The sequence below is a fragment of the Danio aesculapii genome, chromosome 5, assembly GCF_903798145.1.
Source record: "Danio aesculapii chromosome 5, fDanAes4.1, whole genome shotgun sequence".
Taxonomy (NCBI): domain Eukaryota; kingdom Metazoa; phylum Chordata; class Actinopteri; order Cypriniformes; family Danionidae; genus Danio; species Danio aesculapii.
In genome coordinates this window covers 74,495,228-74,512,460 of record NC_079439.1, presented here as the reverse complement: position 1 = coordinate 74,512,460, position 17,233 = coordinate 74,495,228, and the positions used below count along the sequence as shown (strand labels likewise).

The 17,233-nt window shown below is 44.2% G+C and overlaps 3 protein-coding genes across 4 annotated transcripts in view; 1 reads left to right on the top strand and 2 right to left on the bottom strand.

Annotated features, from left to right (window-relative positions):
• Positions 1-2,978: 2,978 nt before the first annotated feature.
• LOC130228697 (ADP-ribosylation factor-like protein 3) lies at positions 2,979-6,659 on the bottom strand. The gene is made up of 6 exons (XM_056457136.1): positions 6,590-6,659; positions 5,752-5,895; positions 3,848-3,964; positions 3,566-3,616; positions 3,301-3,486; positions 2,979-3,126 (listed from the first exon to the last, which is right to left on the bottom strand). The coding sequence occupies exons 1-6, from the start codon at positions 6,590-6,592 to the stop codon at positions 3,079-3,081; spliced, it is 549 nt and encodes a 182-aa protein (XP_056313111.1). The 5' UTR covers positions 6,593-6,659; the 3' UTR covers positions 2,979-3,078.
• A 756-nt stretch (positions 6,660-7,415) lies between these two features.
• Positions 7,416-15,296, top strand: wbp1 (WW domain binding protein 1). The gene is made up of 4 exons (XM_056458901.1): positions 7,416-7,699; positions 8,571-8,673; positions 13,713-13,880; positions 14,044-15,296. The coding sequence occupies exons 1-4, from the start codon at positions 7,637-7,639 to the stop codon at positions 14,391-14,393; spliced, it is 684 nt and encodes a 227-aa protein (XP_056314876.1). The 5' UTR covers positions 7,416-7,636; the 3' UTR covers positions 14,394-15,296.
• A 385-nt stretch (positions 15,297-15,681) lies between these two features.
• Positions 15,682-17,233, bottom strand: part of lman2la (lectin, mannose-binding 2-like a) — a 5,382-nt gene continuing 3,830 nt past the window's right edge. Inside the window, exons 7-9 of one of the 2 annotated variants that reach the window (XM_056458899.1) lie at positions 16,513-16,627; positions 16,287-16,406; positions 15,682-16,176 (exon numbers count right to left, since the gene is read on the bottom strand). In XM_056458899.1, coding sequence (XP_056314874.1) covers positions 16,034-16,176; positions 16,287-16,406; positions 16,513-16,627 — 378 coding nt within the window. In that variant the 3' untranslated portion in view covers positions 15,682-16,033. Of the gene's footprint in view, positions 16,177-16,257; positions 16,407-16,512; positions 16,628-17,233 lie in introns of both variants that reach the window. The other variant, XM_056458900.1, reaches the window with a different exon arrangement.

Sequence of the window (17,233 nt, the reverse complement as noted above, 5' to 3'; positions counted from 1 at the left end):
GTGTGTGTGTGTGTGTGTGTGTGTGTGTGTGTGTGTGTTGTGTGTGTGTGTGTGTGTGTGTGTGCGTGTGTGTGTGTGTGTGTGTGTGTGTGTGTGTGTGTGTGTGTGTGCGTGCGTGCGTGTGTGAGACCCGCACTGCAAACTACGAGTCTTACCGTTTGAGTCTGGTTCTGTTCCAAATATCAGATGATTCTTAAATCTAGAAGATTTTCATCACAAGCAAATGATCCGGTCCAGTTTCCAGGAATAAAGAGTCAGACTGAAGAGAGTTCCTGATTAAAATGAGCAGAATCATCTCACATCATCCTGTTCCTCCTGTCGGCATCAGATTATTCTGCTTAAGGTAAAACTCATTTAATACTGACATTATTTCCTCTAATTACACAATATTCTGTGGAATATATATATTATCTGGACTAGAAACATGACACAAACTCTGAAGAACACTAGCTAGTGCCCCCTTGTGTTCTAGATGGCAGTGTGTTGTAATGATCTCTCTCTCTCTTCAGCTTCATCATTCAGATTATAATTCACACATTAAACTCCTGTGATGTAAACATCAGAACCCTGATCTGACCAATGAACATCCACGTCTTGACCCCGCCCTCGCGCTGCTGCTGACCAATCAGGAGAGAGAAGTAGAGGAGTTACTGATTGAGGAATAAAAGAGCTGAAATTAGAACAGTGATGCGCACTAATGAGTCTGAGCGGCATTCAGCAGCCGGAGCCTGAAGTCCTGCATTCATCAATAATCAGCAGTGTGTGTGTGTGTGTGTGTGTGTGTGTGTGTGGGGTCACCTGCGCAGGTGTCCATCCGCTTCACCTTGACACACACACACACACACACACACGCTGCAGTCAAGGCTGAAGCACAGAGCGCTATATAAATGCAAATATTCTGGAGCTCTATTAGGGGTCTCAGAGAGTCGCATGTAAATGTGCAGCAGGAGCCGATTACCCGGAGCCCGCTGTAAATCACAGGGAACAAGGTGAGAACTCTGCAAATGGAACAGTGAGACGCAGCCGCTTGATTTATCGAAACACGAGAGAAGAAGTGCAGAACAGCAGAACCACGAGCAGAGCCCAGAGAGAAGAGCACTAGCCAGATGACAAGGGGACACTGAAGTACACTAACTCAGCGCAGTACCTGAAGAACACTAGCCAGACGACAAGGGGACACTGAAGTACACTAGCTCAGCAGTACATGAAGAACACTAGCCAGACGACAAGGGGACACTGAAGTACACTAGCTCAGCAGTACATGAAGAGCACTAGCCAGACGACAAGGGGACACTGAAGTACACTAACTCAGCGCAGTACCTGAAGAACACTAGCGAGACGACAAGGGGACACTGAAGTACACTAGCTCAGCGGTACATGAAGAGCACTAGCCAGATGACAAGGGGACACTGAAGTACACTAACTCAGCGCAGTACCTGAAGAACACTAGCCAGACGACAAGGGGACACTGAAGTACACTAGCTCAGCAGTACATGAAGAGCACTAGCCAGACGACAAGGGGACACTGAAGTACACTAACTCAGCGCAGTACCTGAAGAACACTAGCGAGACGACAAGGGGACACTGAAGTACACTAGCTCAGCGGTACATGAAGAGCACTAGCCAGACGACAAGGGGACACTGAAGTACACTAGCTCAGCAGTACATGAAGAGCACTAGCCAGACGACAAGGGGACACTGAAGTACACTAACTCAGCGCAGTACCTGAAGAACACTAGCCAGACGACAAGGGGACACTGAAGTACACTAGCTCAGCAGTACATGAAGAGCACTAGCCAGACGACAAGGGGACACTGAAGTACACTAACTCAGCGCAGTACCTGAAGAACACTAGCCAGACGACAAGGGGACACTGAAGTACACTAACTCAGCGCAGTACCTGAAGAACACTAGCCAGACGGCAAGGGGACACTGAAGTACACTAGCTCAGCGCAGTACCTGAAGAACACTAGCCAGATGACAAGGGGACACTGAAGTACACTAGCTCAGCGCAGTACCTGAAGAACACTAGCCAGATGACAAGGGGACACTGAAGTACACTAGCTCAGCGCAGTACCTGAAGAACACTAGCCAGACGACAAGGGGACACTGAAGTACACTAACTCAGCGCAGTACCTGAAGAACACTAGCCAGACGACAAGGGGACACTGAAGTACACTAGCTCAGCGGTACATGAAGAGCACTAGCCAGACGACAAGGGGACACTGAAGTACACTAGCTCAGCACAGTACCTGAAGAGCACTAGCCAGACGACAAGGGGACACTGAAGTACACTAACTCAGCAGTACCTGAAGAGCACTAGCCCGACAACAAGGGGACACTGAAGTACACTAGCTCAGCAGTACATGAAGAGCACTAGCTAGATGACAAGGGGACACTGAAGTACACTAGCTCAGCAGTACATGAAGAGCACTAGCCGGATGACAAGGGGACACTGAAGTACACTAGCTCAGCAGTACATGAAGAGCACTAGCCGGATGACAAGGGGACACTGAAGTACACTAGCTCAGCAGTACATGAAGAGCACTAGCCGGATGACAAGGGGACACTGAAGTACACTAGCTCAGCAGTACATGAAGAGCACTAGCCGGATGACAAGGGGGACACTGTGAAGTATACTAATTCTACTGTACACCTGTGAAGAAAACTAGTTCAGGAGTACACTAGTACAGCAGTGCACCAGTGAAGTTCACTAGTACAGCAGTACATCTGTAAAGTACACTAGTTAAGGAGTGCAGTAGAAAAGTGCAATAGTACAGCAGTACACTAGTAGAGTAGTACACCGGAGAAGTAGACTAGTAGAGTAGTGCACTAGACAGGTGGCTGTGTAATAATGTGAGGCGCAGAAGAGCTGCTGTCAGTGTTGGTGAAGGGCTCTATCTAGTGTTCATCCTGAGGAACTGCAGGTGCTGATCAGTATATTAGTAATGAACACTAACACACTGTCGAGTGTACATCAGAGTTTATTAGCAGAGTCCCACGGTGTGTTTGATTAATACATCCCATCATCATGAGCTTCATCACCACGGCGACCAGATCACACACAGCCGCTGTCCATCATTTCTTCCTGGTGGGAATATTCCTGCAGAGCCACACCATCCCATCCTGCAGACGGAGAGCAGCGTCACCTGAGTGTGTGTGTGTGTGTGTGTGTGTGTGTGTGTGTATATATGTGCGCACCTGTACCCCCTCAGTGGTGTGTGTGCAGCAGGGCTGGCTCTGCCAGATGTGGTCTCGAATGGAGTGTCTGTGTGTGTGTGTGTGTGTGCGTGTGTGTACCTGTACCCCCTCAGCGGTGTGTGTGCAGCAGGGCTGGATCTGCCAGATGCGGTCTCGTATGGTGTGCAGCTGCAGCCGCTCTGAGATCTCCTGTGCCGCTGCGGCCGTCTGCAGGTCCTGCTTATTAGCGAAGATCAGCAGAGGAACCATGTGCAGCTTCTCCTCGTCCAGCAGCTCCGCGAGCTCCTAAACACACACACACGCTCAGTGTCTGCATTGGCTCAGTGTTCAGCTGTAGTAGTGTCAGCAGTGCTGAGGGTCTGACCTGCGCCGTCTCATCGAAGCGCTTCCTGTCTGAGCTGTCAATCACATAAATCTGCAACACAGCAGGAACACACAGGTAATGATGTGTGTGTGTGTGTGTGTGTGTGTGTGTGTGTGTGTGTGTGTGTGTCTGTACATGTCTGTAAATGTGTGATTGTAATTGTGTGTGCATCTGTCTGCGTGTGTGTGTGTGATTGGGAGTGTGCGTGTCTATGTGTGTGTGTTTGATGTGTGCGTTCGTGTGTGTGTGTGTGTGTGAGAGTGTGTGAGCTTGTGTATGCACCAGCAGGTCAGTGTTGTCATAGTAACTCCTCCAGTAGGGTCTGATCCTCCTCTGTCCGCCGATGTCCCACACGTTCAGCTTGAAGCCCTGAGACTGAACACTCTTAATGTTGAAGCCCTGCAGGAGCGCGCGCACACACACACACACACACACACACACACACACGGTTGTTATCAGTGGTGTAAAGAAACAAAGTACAAATACTGAGATGACTGTAGTTGAGTAGTTTTCCTCGCTCCTCTCAGTAGTTGTATAATTGTGTGCCTCTACTCTCCCCTGAGCTCATGTTTACTGCAGTATCAGTACCGTTACTCCACTACTGTCCTTCAGCCTGCACTCACTGCTGTATTTGTTCTTCTCTATGGGGATTAGAAACATCAGGCCTGTGATTCCTGTTCAATCAGATCACACACAGCAGGTAAATCGCCTCATACTGAACTCCCTCAACACATGGGGGATTTATAACGGCAGAAAACTGTTTAGAAGATTAAAAGTGTCCAGGAAGATGTCCAAAATCTGAACACGCACTGACCCAGAGACTGTTCAGATGCAGGTCACTGATGAGAAGATGGCGGATGTTTACTGTATGATGACCCACATGCCCTTAACACAATCAACATGTGGTCAGAGTGATGTTGGACCCCAGTGCCGTGGGGACGTTGCCTTTTGTTTGGAAATGAAAATCAGGTTGACGTCAATGTCCAACCTAAAATCAACCAAATATCAACGTCTAATGATGTTCCAGCTGGACGTTGTGTGGACGTTACCACTTTGACGTCTATCAGATGTTGGATTTCGGTTGCCATAGCTGACGAATAAATGCCAGTGTCTGACGTCAAGATGACGCTGGTTTAAGATGTTGGCTCGACGTTAGATTTTGGTGACTTACTAACACAACCTAAAATCAACCAAATATCAACGCCACTTGACGTCGTTATTGGACATTAAAATAACATTCTCCCTAGACGCTGGCTAGACATTGAGTTTTGGTCAGCTGACATCACAACCTAAATCTAGCCTAATATTAACGTCTGATGATGTCATTCAGTAAACGCACTACAGAATGTTACGTTTACACACACCCACAAATGAGATGTAAAGACATCAGCTTTATACAGCGTAATACTACTCATGAGTACTTCTGAAAGCTCTACTCTGTACTCTGTACACCAGTACAGTTGTCTTGAACCGTGCCGAAGCATGATTGTCCCCCCTCTGCTCTCCCCCTCAGCCTGCACTCAGCATCTTCCCCTGTGGAGTGTGAGCAGGCGTCCGTCATCACTGATGCTCTGTTCAGTGTTCAGTAGAGCAGCTCTCGCTCAGCTCAGTGGACTCTGCTGTGGTTCTGTGGGTCCAGTCCTCTGGGCTGCAGTGACACACAGTCAGATCTCCTGCTGAACAGATCCAGCACTGTTGACACTCATAAATGTTGATGAAGTCCAGCTGCTGCAGGTATGAGGAGGTCTGCTGAAGGTGGTGCAGTGAGGATCTGTGTCTTTAATAAACTCTGACAGCTCGTGTTCATTTAACAGTCAGAATGATTAATAAATCCAGATTTATAAATCCAAACAGTCCCTTAAAGTGACGGCGCATCTTCAGTTTTGGCCTCAGGCGCACTTTACACTCACACTACAAGCGTAGCGCACCAAAGCCCAACCCAACCGCGCTCTGACACACCTCTGCCAACCGGACAAGGACCGGCCAACTGAACCACGCCTGAACCCAATTCAGAGCACTCACACTTGTCAAACCAACTGGGAAACATGCTTGGGCACGGTTCAGATAGCCTAGTGTGAGTGCATTCTCTCACACACACACACACTCTCTCTCTCTCGTCAAGTGTCAGGAGTGTGTGTGACCTCTGTGGGTGTGTGAGAGAAAGTGTGTGTGAGTGTGTGTGAGACCTGTGTGGGTGTGATGTGGCTGATGTCCTCCGCCGCCAGCTGCTTCAGTAATGTGGTCTTTCCTGCATTATCCAAACCCAGCAGGAGGATCCGCACCTCCAGCTCAGGTGAGTGTTTCAGCCTGCGCAAGACAGACAGCAGACCCTACACACAAACACACACACACACACACACACGTGTACACAGACGCACACAAACACACACATGAAAAGACACACATGTATACACAAACTGATGGGACGGACCAATCATGCGAGACTCTGATGGTATGAACCAATCCTCTGCTTTGATTAGGATTGACCCAGATTTAACAGCATCTCCACACACTGCTAACCTAAATAAGCCCTAACCCAGATCCTGCCATATGTACAGTAAACAGGCATGATGAAGATGATGATGATGATGATGATGATGTCATTATTTCTGTCCTGTATTGATCTAATATCTACAATAATGTACATGTAATACGGTAACAGCTCTTCTTCGTGTGTCTTATTGAGTTTATTTGAATAAAACACACAGGAGATGTAAAACAGACTCTGATGCTGCACAGTTTTAATGACCTTATTCCACTATTCGGAAATAAACTAAACAGTGCTGTAATGATCTATAACGCCTTATAACAACCGGCCAACTCCACCGTGAGGGACTGCTTCATGACCAGAGAATACAGATTAAGACAGAAGTGTTTAAAAACCGACAGAAAGTGACCGACAAACTGCAGAGAGTCAGTGAGTGAGTGAGTGAGTGTGTGTGTGTGTGTGTGTGTGTGTGTGTGTGTATGTATGTGTGTGTATGTGTGTGTGTGTGGGTTTATAATATCAGCGGAGAAACTCACCATTCCTCAATGCGCGCTACCGCTGCCTCGATGAACGCGCGTGTGATGCCATCGGATGACGTCAGTGGATTACAATGCCCTCATTCCGCGTGTCCGCCTGTATGCAAATAAGGCGAGTCCCACACACACATGTTCCATTGTTCATCAATGTTTAGGCTTTAATAGTTAGAATATGATGTGATGCTGTAAAACTGACAAGGCAGAGCTAATCAATATAACATAATTAGCATTAATCTGAGTGCAATTATCACACAGCCCACATGCTGAAATACTACAGTAAATTACAGTAAATTACAGTATATTACAGTGCTTTAGCATATTCCCTCAGTTACATTAAATAAGCCACTGTACAATAATCCTCTGCTGCACGCCTTTCGTCCTGCCGTTTTATTATAGAATAACCGAATTAAACCCTTTTCCTCTTTCCTTTTTATTTATTTATTTGCTTTGTTTTATTTTTAAATGAAAAGATGTAAATACGGTGTGTTGTAAATGTGTCTTATTTGTTTAATCTTAGTAAGATTGTTCAATAAATTAGTCTTTTTATCGATACATACTGGAATATTCTATTATTTACTTATATTATTTATATTATATAATATTGTGTGTTCAAGTATACTGTAGTGTTGACTATAGTGAACTGATCAACTAATAATACTGTAGTGCACTTTAGTGTTTACTACAGTAAACTGTGGTGTAGTGTAGTATAATATACCCCTATAGCTATAGAGAACTACAGTAATGGCGCATTGTTTATATTACTGTATCGTTGTGTTACCATCGCAACTGTAGAATCACCACAACAGATTAATGCAGGAACTTGTGGGTGTTGAGTTGTCTGTGTGTGTCAGTCAGAGTCCCTCTCTCCTCCTCTGCTGGTATTGTTGTTGTTATTATGGGATGCCTTTGTGCCGCTGCTGCCCTCAGTCTGCGGATCTCAGTAACTCGCACTGCCGGACATATTCGGTCATGTCTCCCGGGCGTGCATCGCGTCTGGCGGACTGAGGGTTTATGATTCCGCGCGGCTTTCGCTGAAGATCGCAGAAGATGCCTAGGAAGACGCTGCGCTCCGCCGTCGGGCTGCTCTGCGCGGGCGCCGGTCTAGTTCAGGTAAGCCGGCGGCGGGGCCGCTGAAGCGGCTGGCGCTGAACTCGAGCCCGGGGATCGGCGCGCTGCGGAGGCCTCGAGAATCAACTGAATTAAAGCCGCTAACGGGGGTCTGAATCACGGCCTTAATGATGTGGAAACAACGAGACATTTTAGGCACTTCCTACTCGTCATTTAAAATCGACATAATTATAGTTTTCAGTTTAAATCAAAGGCGTTACAGTAACGGGAAGCTTCGAGAAGAGATTTGCGCTTGTTATTGTTGTGATGTCGGTGTTTATCAGTGTGTGAGAGTGTTTCTGTCGGGTTCGTGTTCATAGTTTGGCCTGTGCTGAGTGTTTTAGAGGTTATTGTGTAGGAGAATTTACCGCAGAACAAAGAAACAGAAACCGCTACGTTTCCTGTTAATTTACCCGATATTATGGTGTTATTAGGGCTCGGTTCTGCCGGCGGTGCTGTGTGGAGCTTATATATCGATATATTTATTTGTGATTCAGTTTACTGGCGCTTCTCACTCAGTATTTACAGCTTTAAATGACACACATTGGACACAAAGGTCATTGTTTGATGATCAGATGTATGTGTGTGTGTGTGTGTGTGTGTGTGTGTGTGTGTGTGTGTGTGTGTGTTGGGTTTGACCCAGTGCTTTTATGTCCATGTGTTGTTTTTGAGCCAGTGCTTTTGTGTGTGTGTGTGTGTGTGTGTGTGTGTGTGTGTGTGTGTTGTTTCACCCAGAGACTGTGTCAGTTGTTTGACCCAGTGTGTCTGTGTGTGCTGTATTTGACCCTGTTTGTGTATTTTGACCCAATGTGTATGTGTTGTTTGACCTAGTGTTTGTGTGTTGTATTTGACCCACTGTGTGTGTGTTCCTCAGGGTAAGGTGTTCTGCTCTGGTGTGAATAATGAACAGTACCGCTGTGAGATGGGCTACTGCTGCGGGGAGACGGAGTGCTGCACCTACTACTATGAGCTGTGGTGTGAGTACACACACACACACACACACAGAGACAGTTCTGGAAAAGAATCAACAGTTTTCAAAAGAAAAGATTGTTTATTGTGAATCAGGCCTGTTTTAGGGCCCTTACTAGTCTGCACTCCGCATGGACACTGCAGTTGATCAGACTGCACTAAATTCTAAGTATTGTAAGTCAACCAATTAGTATGATGACTTGACAATCTAAACAACAGATTGTCAAGTCATCATACTAGTGTTTGACACACACATGATCGCGATGTGTCAGGAGTTTCACTACTGCAGTGCCAACAATAATACCAAAAATAATACCCGATAATAATGCAGATAATTAACAATAATGCCGATAATCAACAATAATGCCGATAATCAACAATAATGCCGATAATCAACAATAATGCAGATATTCAACAATAATGCAGATAATCAACAATAATGCCGATAATCAACAATAATGCCGATAATCAGCAATAATGCCGATAATCAACAATAATGCCGATAATCAACAATAATGCAGATATTCAACAATAATGCAGATAATCAACAATAATGCAGATAATCAACAATAATGCCGATAATCAACAATAATGCCGATAATCAACAATAATGCCGATAATCAACAATAATATCGATATTCAACAATAATGCCGATAATCAACAATAATGCCGATAATCAACAATAATGCCGATAATCAGCAATAATGCCGATAATCAACAATAATGCCGATAATCAACAATAATGCAGATAATCAACAATAATGCCGATAATCAACAATAATGCCGATAATCAACCATAATGCCGATAATCAACCATAATGTCGATAATCAACAATAATGCCGATAATCAACAATAATGCCGATAATCAACAATAATGCCGATATTCAACAATAATGCCGATAATCAACAATAATGCCGATAATCAACAATAATGCCGATAATCAACAATAATGCCGATAATCAACAATAATGCCGATAATCAACAATAATGCAGATAATCAACAATAATGCCGATAATCAACAATAATATCGATATTCAACAATAATGCCGATAATCAACAATAATGCCGATAATCAGCAATAATGCCGATAATCAGCAATAATGCCGATAATCAACAATAATGCCGATAATCAACAATTATGCCGATATTCAACAATAATGCCGATAATCAACAATTATGCCGATGTTCAACAATAATGCCGATAATCAACAATAATTTCGATAATCAACAATAATGCAGATTTTCAACAATAATGCATATAATCAACAATAATGCCAATAATCAACAATAATGCCAATAATCAACAATAATATCGATATTCAACAATAATGCCAATAATCAACAATAATATCGATATTCAACAATAATGCCAATAATCAACAATAATATCGATATTCAACAATAATGCCGATAATCAACAATAATGCCGATAATCAACAATAATATCAATAATCAACAATAATATCGATAATCAACAATAATGTGATAATAAACAATAAAATTCAATAATGCCAATAATCAACAATAATGCCGATAATCAACAATAATGCCTATAATCAACAATAATGCCGATAATCAACAATAATGCCGATATTCAACAATAATGCAGATAATCAACAATAATGTCGATAATCAACAATAATGCCGATAATCAACAATTATGCCGATAATCAACAATAATGCAGATAATCAACAATAATGCAGATATTCAACAATAATGCAGATAATCAACAATAATGTCGATAATCAACAATAATGCAGATATTCAACAATAATGCAGATATTCAACAATAATGCAGATATTCAACAATAATGCCGATAATCAACAATAATGTCGATAATCAACAATAATGCCGATAATCAACAATTATGCCGATAATCAACAATAATGCAGATAATCAACAATAATGCAGATATTCAACAATAATGCAGATAATCAACAATAATGTCGATAATCAACAATAATGCCGATATTCAACAATAATGCAGATATTCAACAATAATGCAGATATTCAACAATAATGCAGATATTCAACAATAATGCCGATAATCAACAATAATGTCGATAATCAACAATTATGCCGATAATCAACAATAATGCAGATAATCAACAATAATGCAGATATTCAACAATAATGCAGATAATCAACAATAATGTCGATAATCAACAATAATGCCGATAATCAACAATAATGCAGATATTCAACAATAATGCAGATATTCAACAATAATGCAGATATTCAACAATAATGCCGATAATCAACAATAATGCCGATATTCAACAATAATGCAGATATTCAACAATAATGCAGATATTCAACAATAATGCAGATATTCAACAATAATGCAGATATTCAACAATAATGCCGATAATCAACAATAATGCCGATAATCAACAATAATGCCGATAATCAACAATAATGCAGATATTCAACAATAATGCAGATATTCAACAATAATGCAGATATTCAACAATAATGCCGATAATCAACAATAATGCCGATAATCAACAATAATGCCGATATTCAACAATAATGCAGATATTCAACAATAATGCAGATATTCAACAATAATGCCGATAATCAACAATAATGCCGATAATCAACAATAATGCCGATAATCAACAATTATGCCGATAATCAACAATAATGCCGATAATCAACAATTATGCCGATAATCAACAATAATGCAGATAATCAACAATAATGCCGATAATCAACAATAATATCGATATTCAACAATAATGCCAATAATCAACAATAATGCCGATAATCAACAATAATGCCAATAATCAACAATAATATCGATATTCAACAATAATGCCGATAATCAACAATAATGCCGATAATCAACAATAATATCGATAATCAACAATAGTATCGATAATCAACAATAATGCCGATATTCAACAATAATGTGATAATTAACAATAAAATTCAATAATGCCGATAATCAACAATAATGCCGATAATCAACAATAATGCCGATAATCAACAATAATATCGATAATCAACAATAATGCCGATATTCAACAATAATGTGATAATCAACAATAAAAAATCAATAATGCCAATAATCAACAATAATGCTATATATCTGCCGTATGTCTGTGGCGTAGATTTCTGCCGTATATGTCTGGTGTGAATATCTCTGCTGTATATCTGCCTTATATATCTGCTGTATATCTGCTACAGGTCCGCCGTATATATGGCATATATATGCTGTATATATCTGCCATTCTGCCATATATATCTGCTGTATATCTGCTATAGGTCTGCTGTATATATGCCGTATATCTGCTGTATATCTGCTATAGGTCTGCCGTATATATCTGCTGTATATATCTGATGTATATCTGCTATAGGTGTGCCGTAAATATGCTGTATATATCTGCTGTATATCTGCCATAGGTCTGCTGTATATCTGCTATAGGTCTGCCGTATATATCTGCTGTATATCTGCCATAGGTCTGCTGTATATCTGCTATAGGTCTGCCGTATATATCTGCTGTATATCTGCCATAGGTCTGCTGTATATCTGCTATAGGTCTGCCGTATATATCTGCTGTATATCTGCCATAGGTCTGCTGTATATCTGCTATAGGTCTGCCGTATATATCTGCTGTATATCTGCCATAGGTCTGCTGTATATCTGCTGTATATCTGCTATAGGTCTGCCGTATATATCTGCTGTATATCTGCCATAGGTCTGCTGTATATCTGCCATAGGTCTGCTGTATATCTGCTGTATATCTGCTATAGGTCTGCCGTATATATCTGCTGTATATCTGCCATAGGTCTGCTGTATATCTGCTATAGGTCTGCCGTATATATCTGCTGTATATCTGCCATAGGTCTGCTGTATATCTGCTATAGGTCTGCCGTATATATCTGCTGTATATCTGCCATAGGTCTGCTGTATATCTGCTATAGGTCTGCTATAGGTCTGCCGTATATATCTGCTGTATATCTGCCATAGGTCTGCTGTATATCTGCTATAGGTCTGCTATAGGTCTGCCGTATATATCTGCTGTATATCTGCCATAGGTCTGCTGTATATCTGCTATAGGTCTGCCGTAAATGTCTGCTGTATATCTGCTATAGGTCTGCTATAGGTCTGCCGTATATATCTGCTATAGGTCTGCCGTATATATGCTGTATATATCTGATGTATATCTGCTATAGGTCTGCTGTATATCTGCTATAGGTCTGCCGTATGTATCTGCTGTATATCTGCTATAGGTCTGCCGTATATATCTGATGTATATCTGCTATAGGTCTGCCGTATATATGCTGTATATATCTGCTGTATATCTACTATAGGTCTGCTATAGGTCTGCCGTATGTATCTGCTGTATATCTGCTATAGGTCTGCCGTATATATCTGATGTATATCTGCTATAGGTCTGCCGTATATATGCTGTATATATCTGCTGTATATCTACTATAGGTCTGCTATAGGTCTGCCGTATGTATCTGCTGTATATCTGCTATAGGTCTGCCGTATGTATGCTGTATATATCTACCATTCTGCCGTATGTATCTGCCATATATGTCTGCTGTATATATCTGCCATATATGTCTGTCGTGTGTCTGTGGTTCCTGTGCATTAGTGTATATAGTGATCTTCTGGCTCGGCCGCTGGTGTAGTTGTTTAACATGTGCTGCTGTCTGTCAGTGATGACACACAGATGACTGATGTCTGTCCTCTACACATGTCACTGTCAATAAATAATATTTAATGTACTAGAGACTGTCGACGCCATCTAGTGGTCAGACATGGATGTTCATTTAGTCCACTAATGCTCGCAGTGCATTATGGGTATATTCGATCTGTTGAGTGTGCATAGGTTGTAGACTCGTTATTGCAGTGCATTGTGGGATTGATTAAGTGCACTTCAGAACGTCCACTGTGGTTCCGGACACCACTAGAAAGGGCTGCTCCCTCAAATAGTGCACTATTAAGGGTATAGGTGGTGATTTTTGGATGCAGCCAGTGGTTTATATGAATTAATTGTGTGTGCATGTGTGTGTGTGCGCGCAGGGTTCTGGCTGGTGTGGACTCTGATCATCCTGATGAGCTGCTGCTGCGCCTACAGACACCGGCGGGTGAAGATGCGTCTGCAGCAGGAGCAGCGGCAAAGAGAGATCAGCCTGATGGCCTATCAGGGGGCGTCCAGCTCCTACATCAGCCCTGCACCACTCAACCTGCGTGAGTACACACACTCACACACACACACACACGTCCTTTATGAATACGGGGTCAGCTGGAAGGGGAGGGAGTGAAGTGGGTGGGGCAGCTGTGAGCAGATGTGTTGAGAGCATTACTGACAGTGTGTGTGTGTGTGTGTGTGTGTGTGTGTGTGTGTGCTCAGGCTTCTGGACGGACTGTAAGCTGCCGGACTATGAGGAGGTGATGGCGCACCCGCCCACACCCCCCCCGCCCTACTCAGAGTCTGCAGCCACTGCGGAAGGAGCTGTGGAGGAGCTGCAGCAGAGGGAGGAGCTACATCAGGGGGAGGAGCTGCAGCAGGAGGAGGAGGAGCCCAGCGGCCGCCGCAGACACGTGACGGGCGACTCGGGCATCGAGGTGTGTGTGTGCCAGCTGGAGGACGAGGACGAGCGGTGCATGGGTGCTGACGGCGGCTGCTGCCCCGAACACCAGAGCCTGCAGGGGAAGGAGACGGAGCCGGCGGCACCACAAACACTGCAGCAGACACTGTAACACCGCTCTGCAGAGAGAGAGGGAGTGTGTGTGTGCGCGTGTGTGTGTCTGTTTCCCAGCATCCCTCCGGCTTTCCTCCGCTCAGACTCATCCACAGACTGTTTATTTTTCACTGCTGCTCCGAAACTTCAGCCCCAAGAGACTGGCACACCTCCCACAGAACACACACGCACGCACATACACACTCTCATGCATCCACACTGTCAGACACACACACACTTTTATATGTTTGTGTGCCTGAAACTTCCATGAGTGCCGCTGGAGTCATGACTTCATGCATGAGAGAGTGTGTGTTTGTGTCTCTGGATGACTGTGTGTGCGTGCGCGTGTGTGTGTACATGCAGCAGCACAGGCGTGATCAGACGCTGATATCTGCATGACGGATGTGTAAATCTGCACCTCCTGTCTGACCGGACTGAGCTTTACTGTAAGGGCTATTCAGTGTGTGTGTGTGTGTGTGTTGCTCTTCATCATCATAACTCTGCTGTTTACAGACTCTGTGCCTTTCCCTGTGGAGAAACAGACTGGTGGATTCACTCGGCTATGCAAAACTCGGCAGCAGCACCCTCGTGTGTGTGTGTGTGTGTGTGTGTGCTCACCCAGGTGCTCTGAAACATAAAGCCTTTGCCGTTGAGCAGCTCCGCGTCAGCTACACGTATGTGTTTAATAATAATAATGATGTTTAACGAGGAGCTGAAACACACGCAGCTCTTCTGTGTGACTCCTGCACTGGAGTAGAGCTGTGCGGAGGTGTGTGTGAGCGCTGACGGCGAGCGTGATGATGATGATCTCGGCCGTGTGCTGTCTCTGCCGTCGACTGGTGTGTGTGTGGCGTCTGCTGTGTTTCTATAGTCATTTGTATTTTATTTTTGTAATAAAACAATAAAGCAGCTTTGGCACTCACCTGCGTGTGTGTGTGTTACACGCGTGTGTTAGACTGATCTGCAGTGTGTTCTGGGAAGCTCCAGCAGGCTTCAGTGGTACCAGTGGCCCGTTAGTCTGTTCAGTAAAACAGCTGGAGTTCCTGTTCCACCTACATCTGTCAGCGTTCCCAGACTCAGCAATGAGTGTGTGAGCGTGAGTGAAGGCCTGTTTCAGCACGGTGTGTTACTCTCTCAGGAATGAGCAGGTCTTCAGTAAGCATCATGTCAGTGTAGTGATCATGTCGTTGTGTGTGTACTGTAGGTTTCCCCATGTCAGTGTTGCAGTGAGTGTCCCTCTAGCGTCCCCATAACCACTGATGATCTGCTGTGTGTGTGTGTGTTTCTCAGAGACGCACAATCAGCAATACAAACACCTCCACTTTAATCACTCGTTCATCAGCTTCTGTACAATAAATAAACATCACAATAATAAATACAGCATCTTTGACGAGACGAGCGCGCACAGCAGGAGCAGAGCATCATGGGAAACACACTGCTGAGCTCTGCTGACTTACTGTGGTCTGACTGCTGTTCATCTGTAGAGAGCAGCTCTAACACACACACACTGCACCGCACACAGAGCTGTGTGTCTTATTCCTCTCCAACAGTGCAGACTGGAGTTCTCCGTGTGCGTGTGTGTGAGACAGTAGAAGCGCTTGTGCCAGCTCTGGCTCCAGTGTTCATACAGCACCAGAGCTGTGTGTGTGTATGTGTGTGTCAGTAGAAGCGCTTGCGGCGGCTCTCGCTCCAGTGTTCATACAGCACGAGTCCCACCACCAGCAGCAGAAACACACCCAGCAGAGAGAAGAGCACAGTGAAGAAGATGCCCACGCTGCTCACACCCTCCTCATCTGCAGGAGCTGACACAAACACACACACATTAGATGTGCGCACACACACACACAGACTGATACACACATTAGACATGCACACACACACACAGATAATCTGGTCGTCTGCTCATGCTTACGCCTCAGCAGGTCGATGTTGTCCACACTGGGAACCAGAACCTCCTCCTGCTCCTCGTCCTCCTGCTTGCTACGCAGGATCGTCAGCTGGTAGAGCTTCATGGAGATCAGGTCATGATTATCTGACACACACACACACACACAGAACATGAGGCGGAGACATCATAATTTACTTGTACACCTGTGTGTGTGTGTGTGTGTGTGTGTGTGTGTGTGTGTGTGTGTCACCTGAAAGGTCTCCTGTGACAGCTGAAGCACCGAAGTAAAAGCCCTGTGGCAGACGAACACCAGGAACATCCAGACAGTCTCTCCACTCGTGCTGCCCGTCGATATCCATCATGACCTGCACACACACATGGTCAGTAGTGTCAGTCAGTAGTGCTGATCAGCTAGTTGTGTTGATCGGTCAGTAGTGCTGGTCAGTAGTGTTGGTGTCAGTAGTGCTGGTCAGTACTGTGGGTCAGTAGTGCTGGTGTTGGTCAGTAGTGTTGATGTCAGTAGTGTCAGTCAGTTGTGATGGTGTTGGACAGTAGTGCTGATGTTGGTCAGTAGTGTTGATGTCAGTAGTGCTGGTCAGTACTGTGGGTCAGTAGTGTCAGTCAGTTGTGATGGTGTTGGTCAGTAGTGTGGGTCAGTAGTGCTGGCCAGTAGTGTTGGTGTCAGTAGTGTTGGTCAGTAGTGTCAGTCAGTAGAGCTGGTGTTGGTCAGTAGTGTGTGTCAGTAGTGCTGATCAGCTAGTTGTGTTGATCGGTCAGTAGTGCTGGTCAGTAGTGTTGGTGTCAGTAGTGCTGGTCAGTACTGTGGGTCAGTAGTGCTGGTGTTGGTCAGTAGTGTTGATGTTAGTGGTGTCAGTCAGTTGTGATGGTGTTGGACAGTAGTGCTGATGTTGGTCAGTAGTGTTGATGTCAGTAGTGCTGGTCAGTACTGTGGGTCAGTAGTGTCAGTCAGT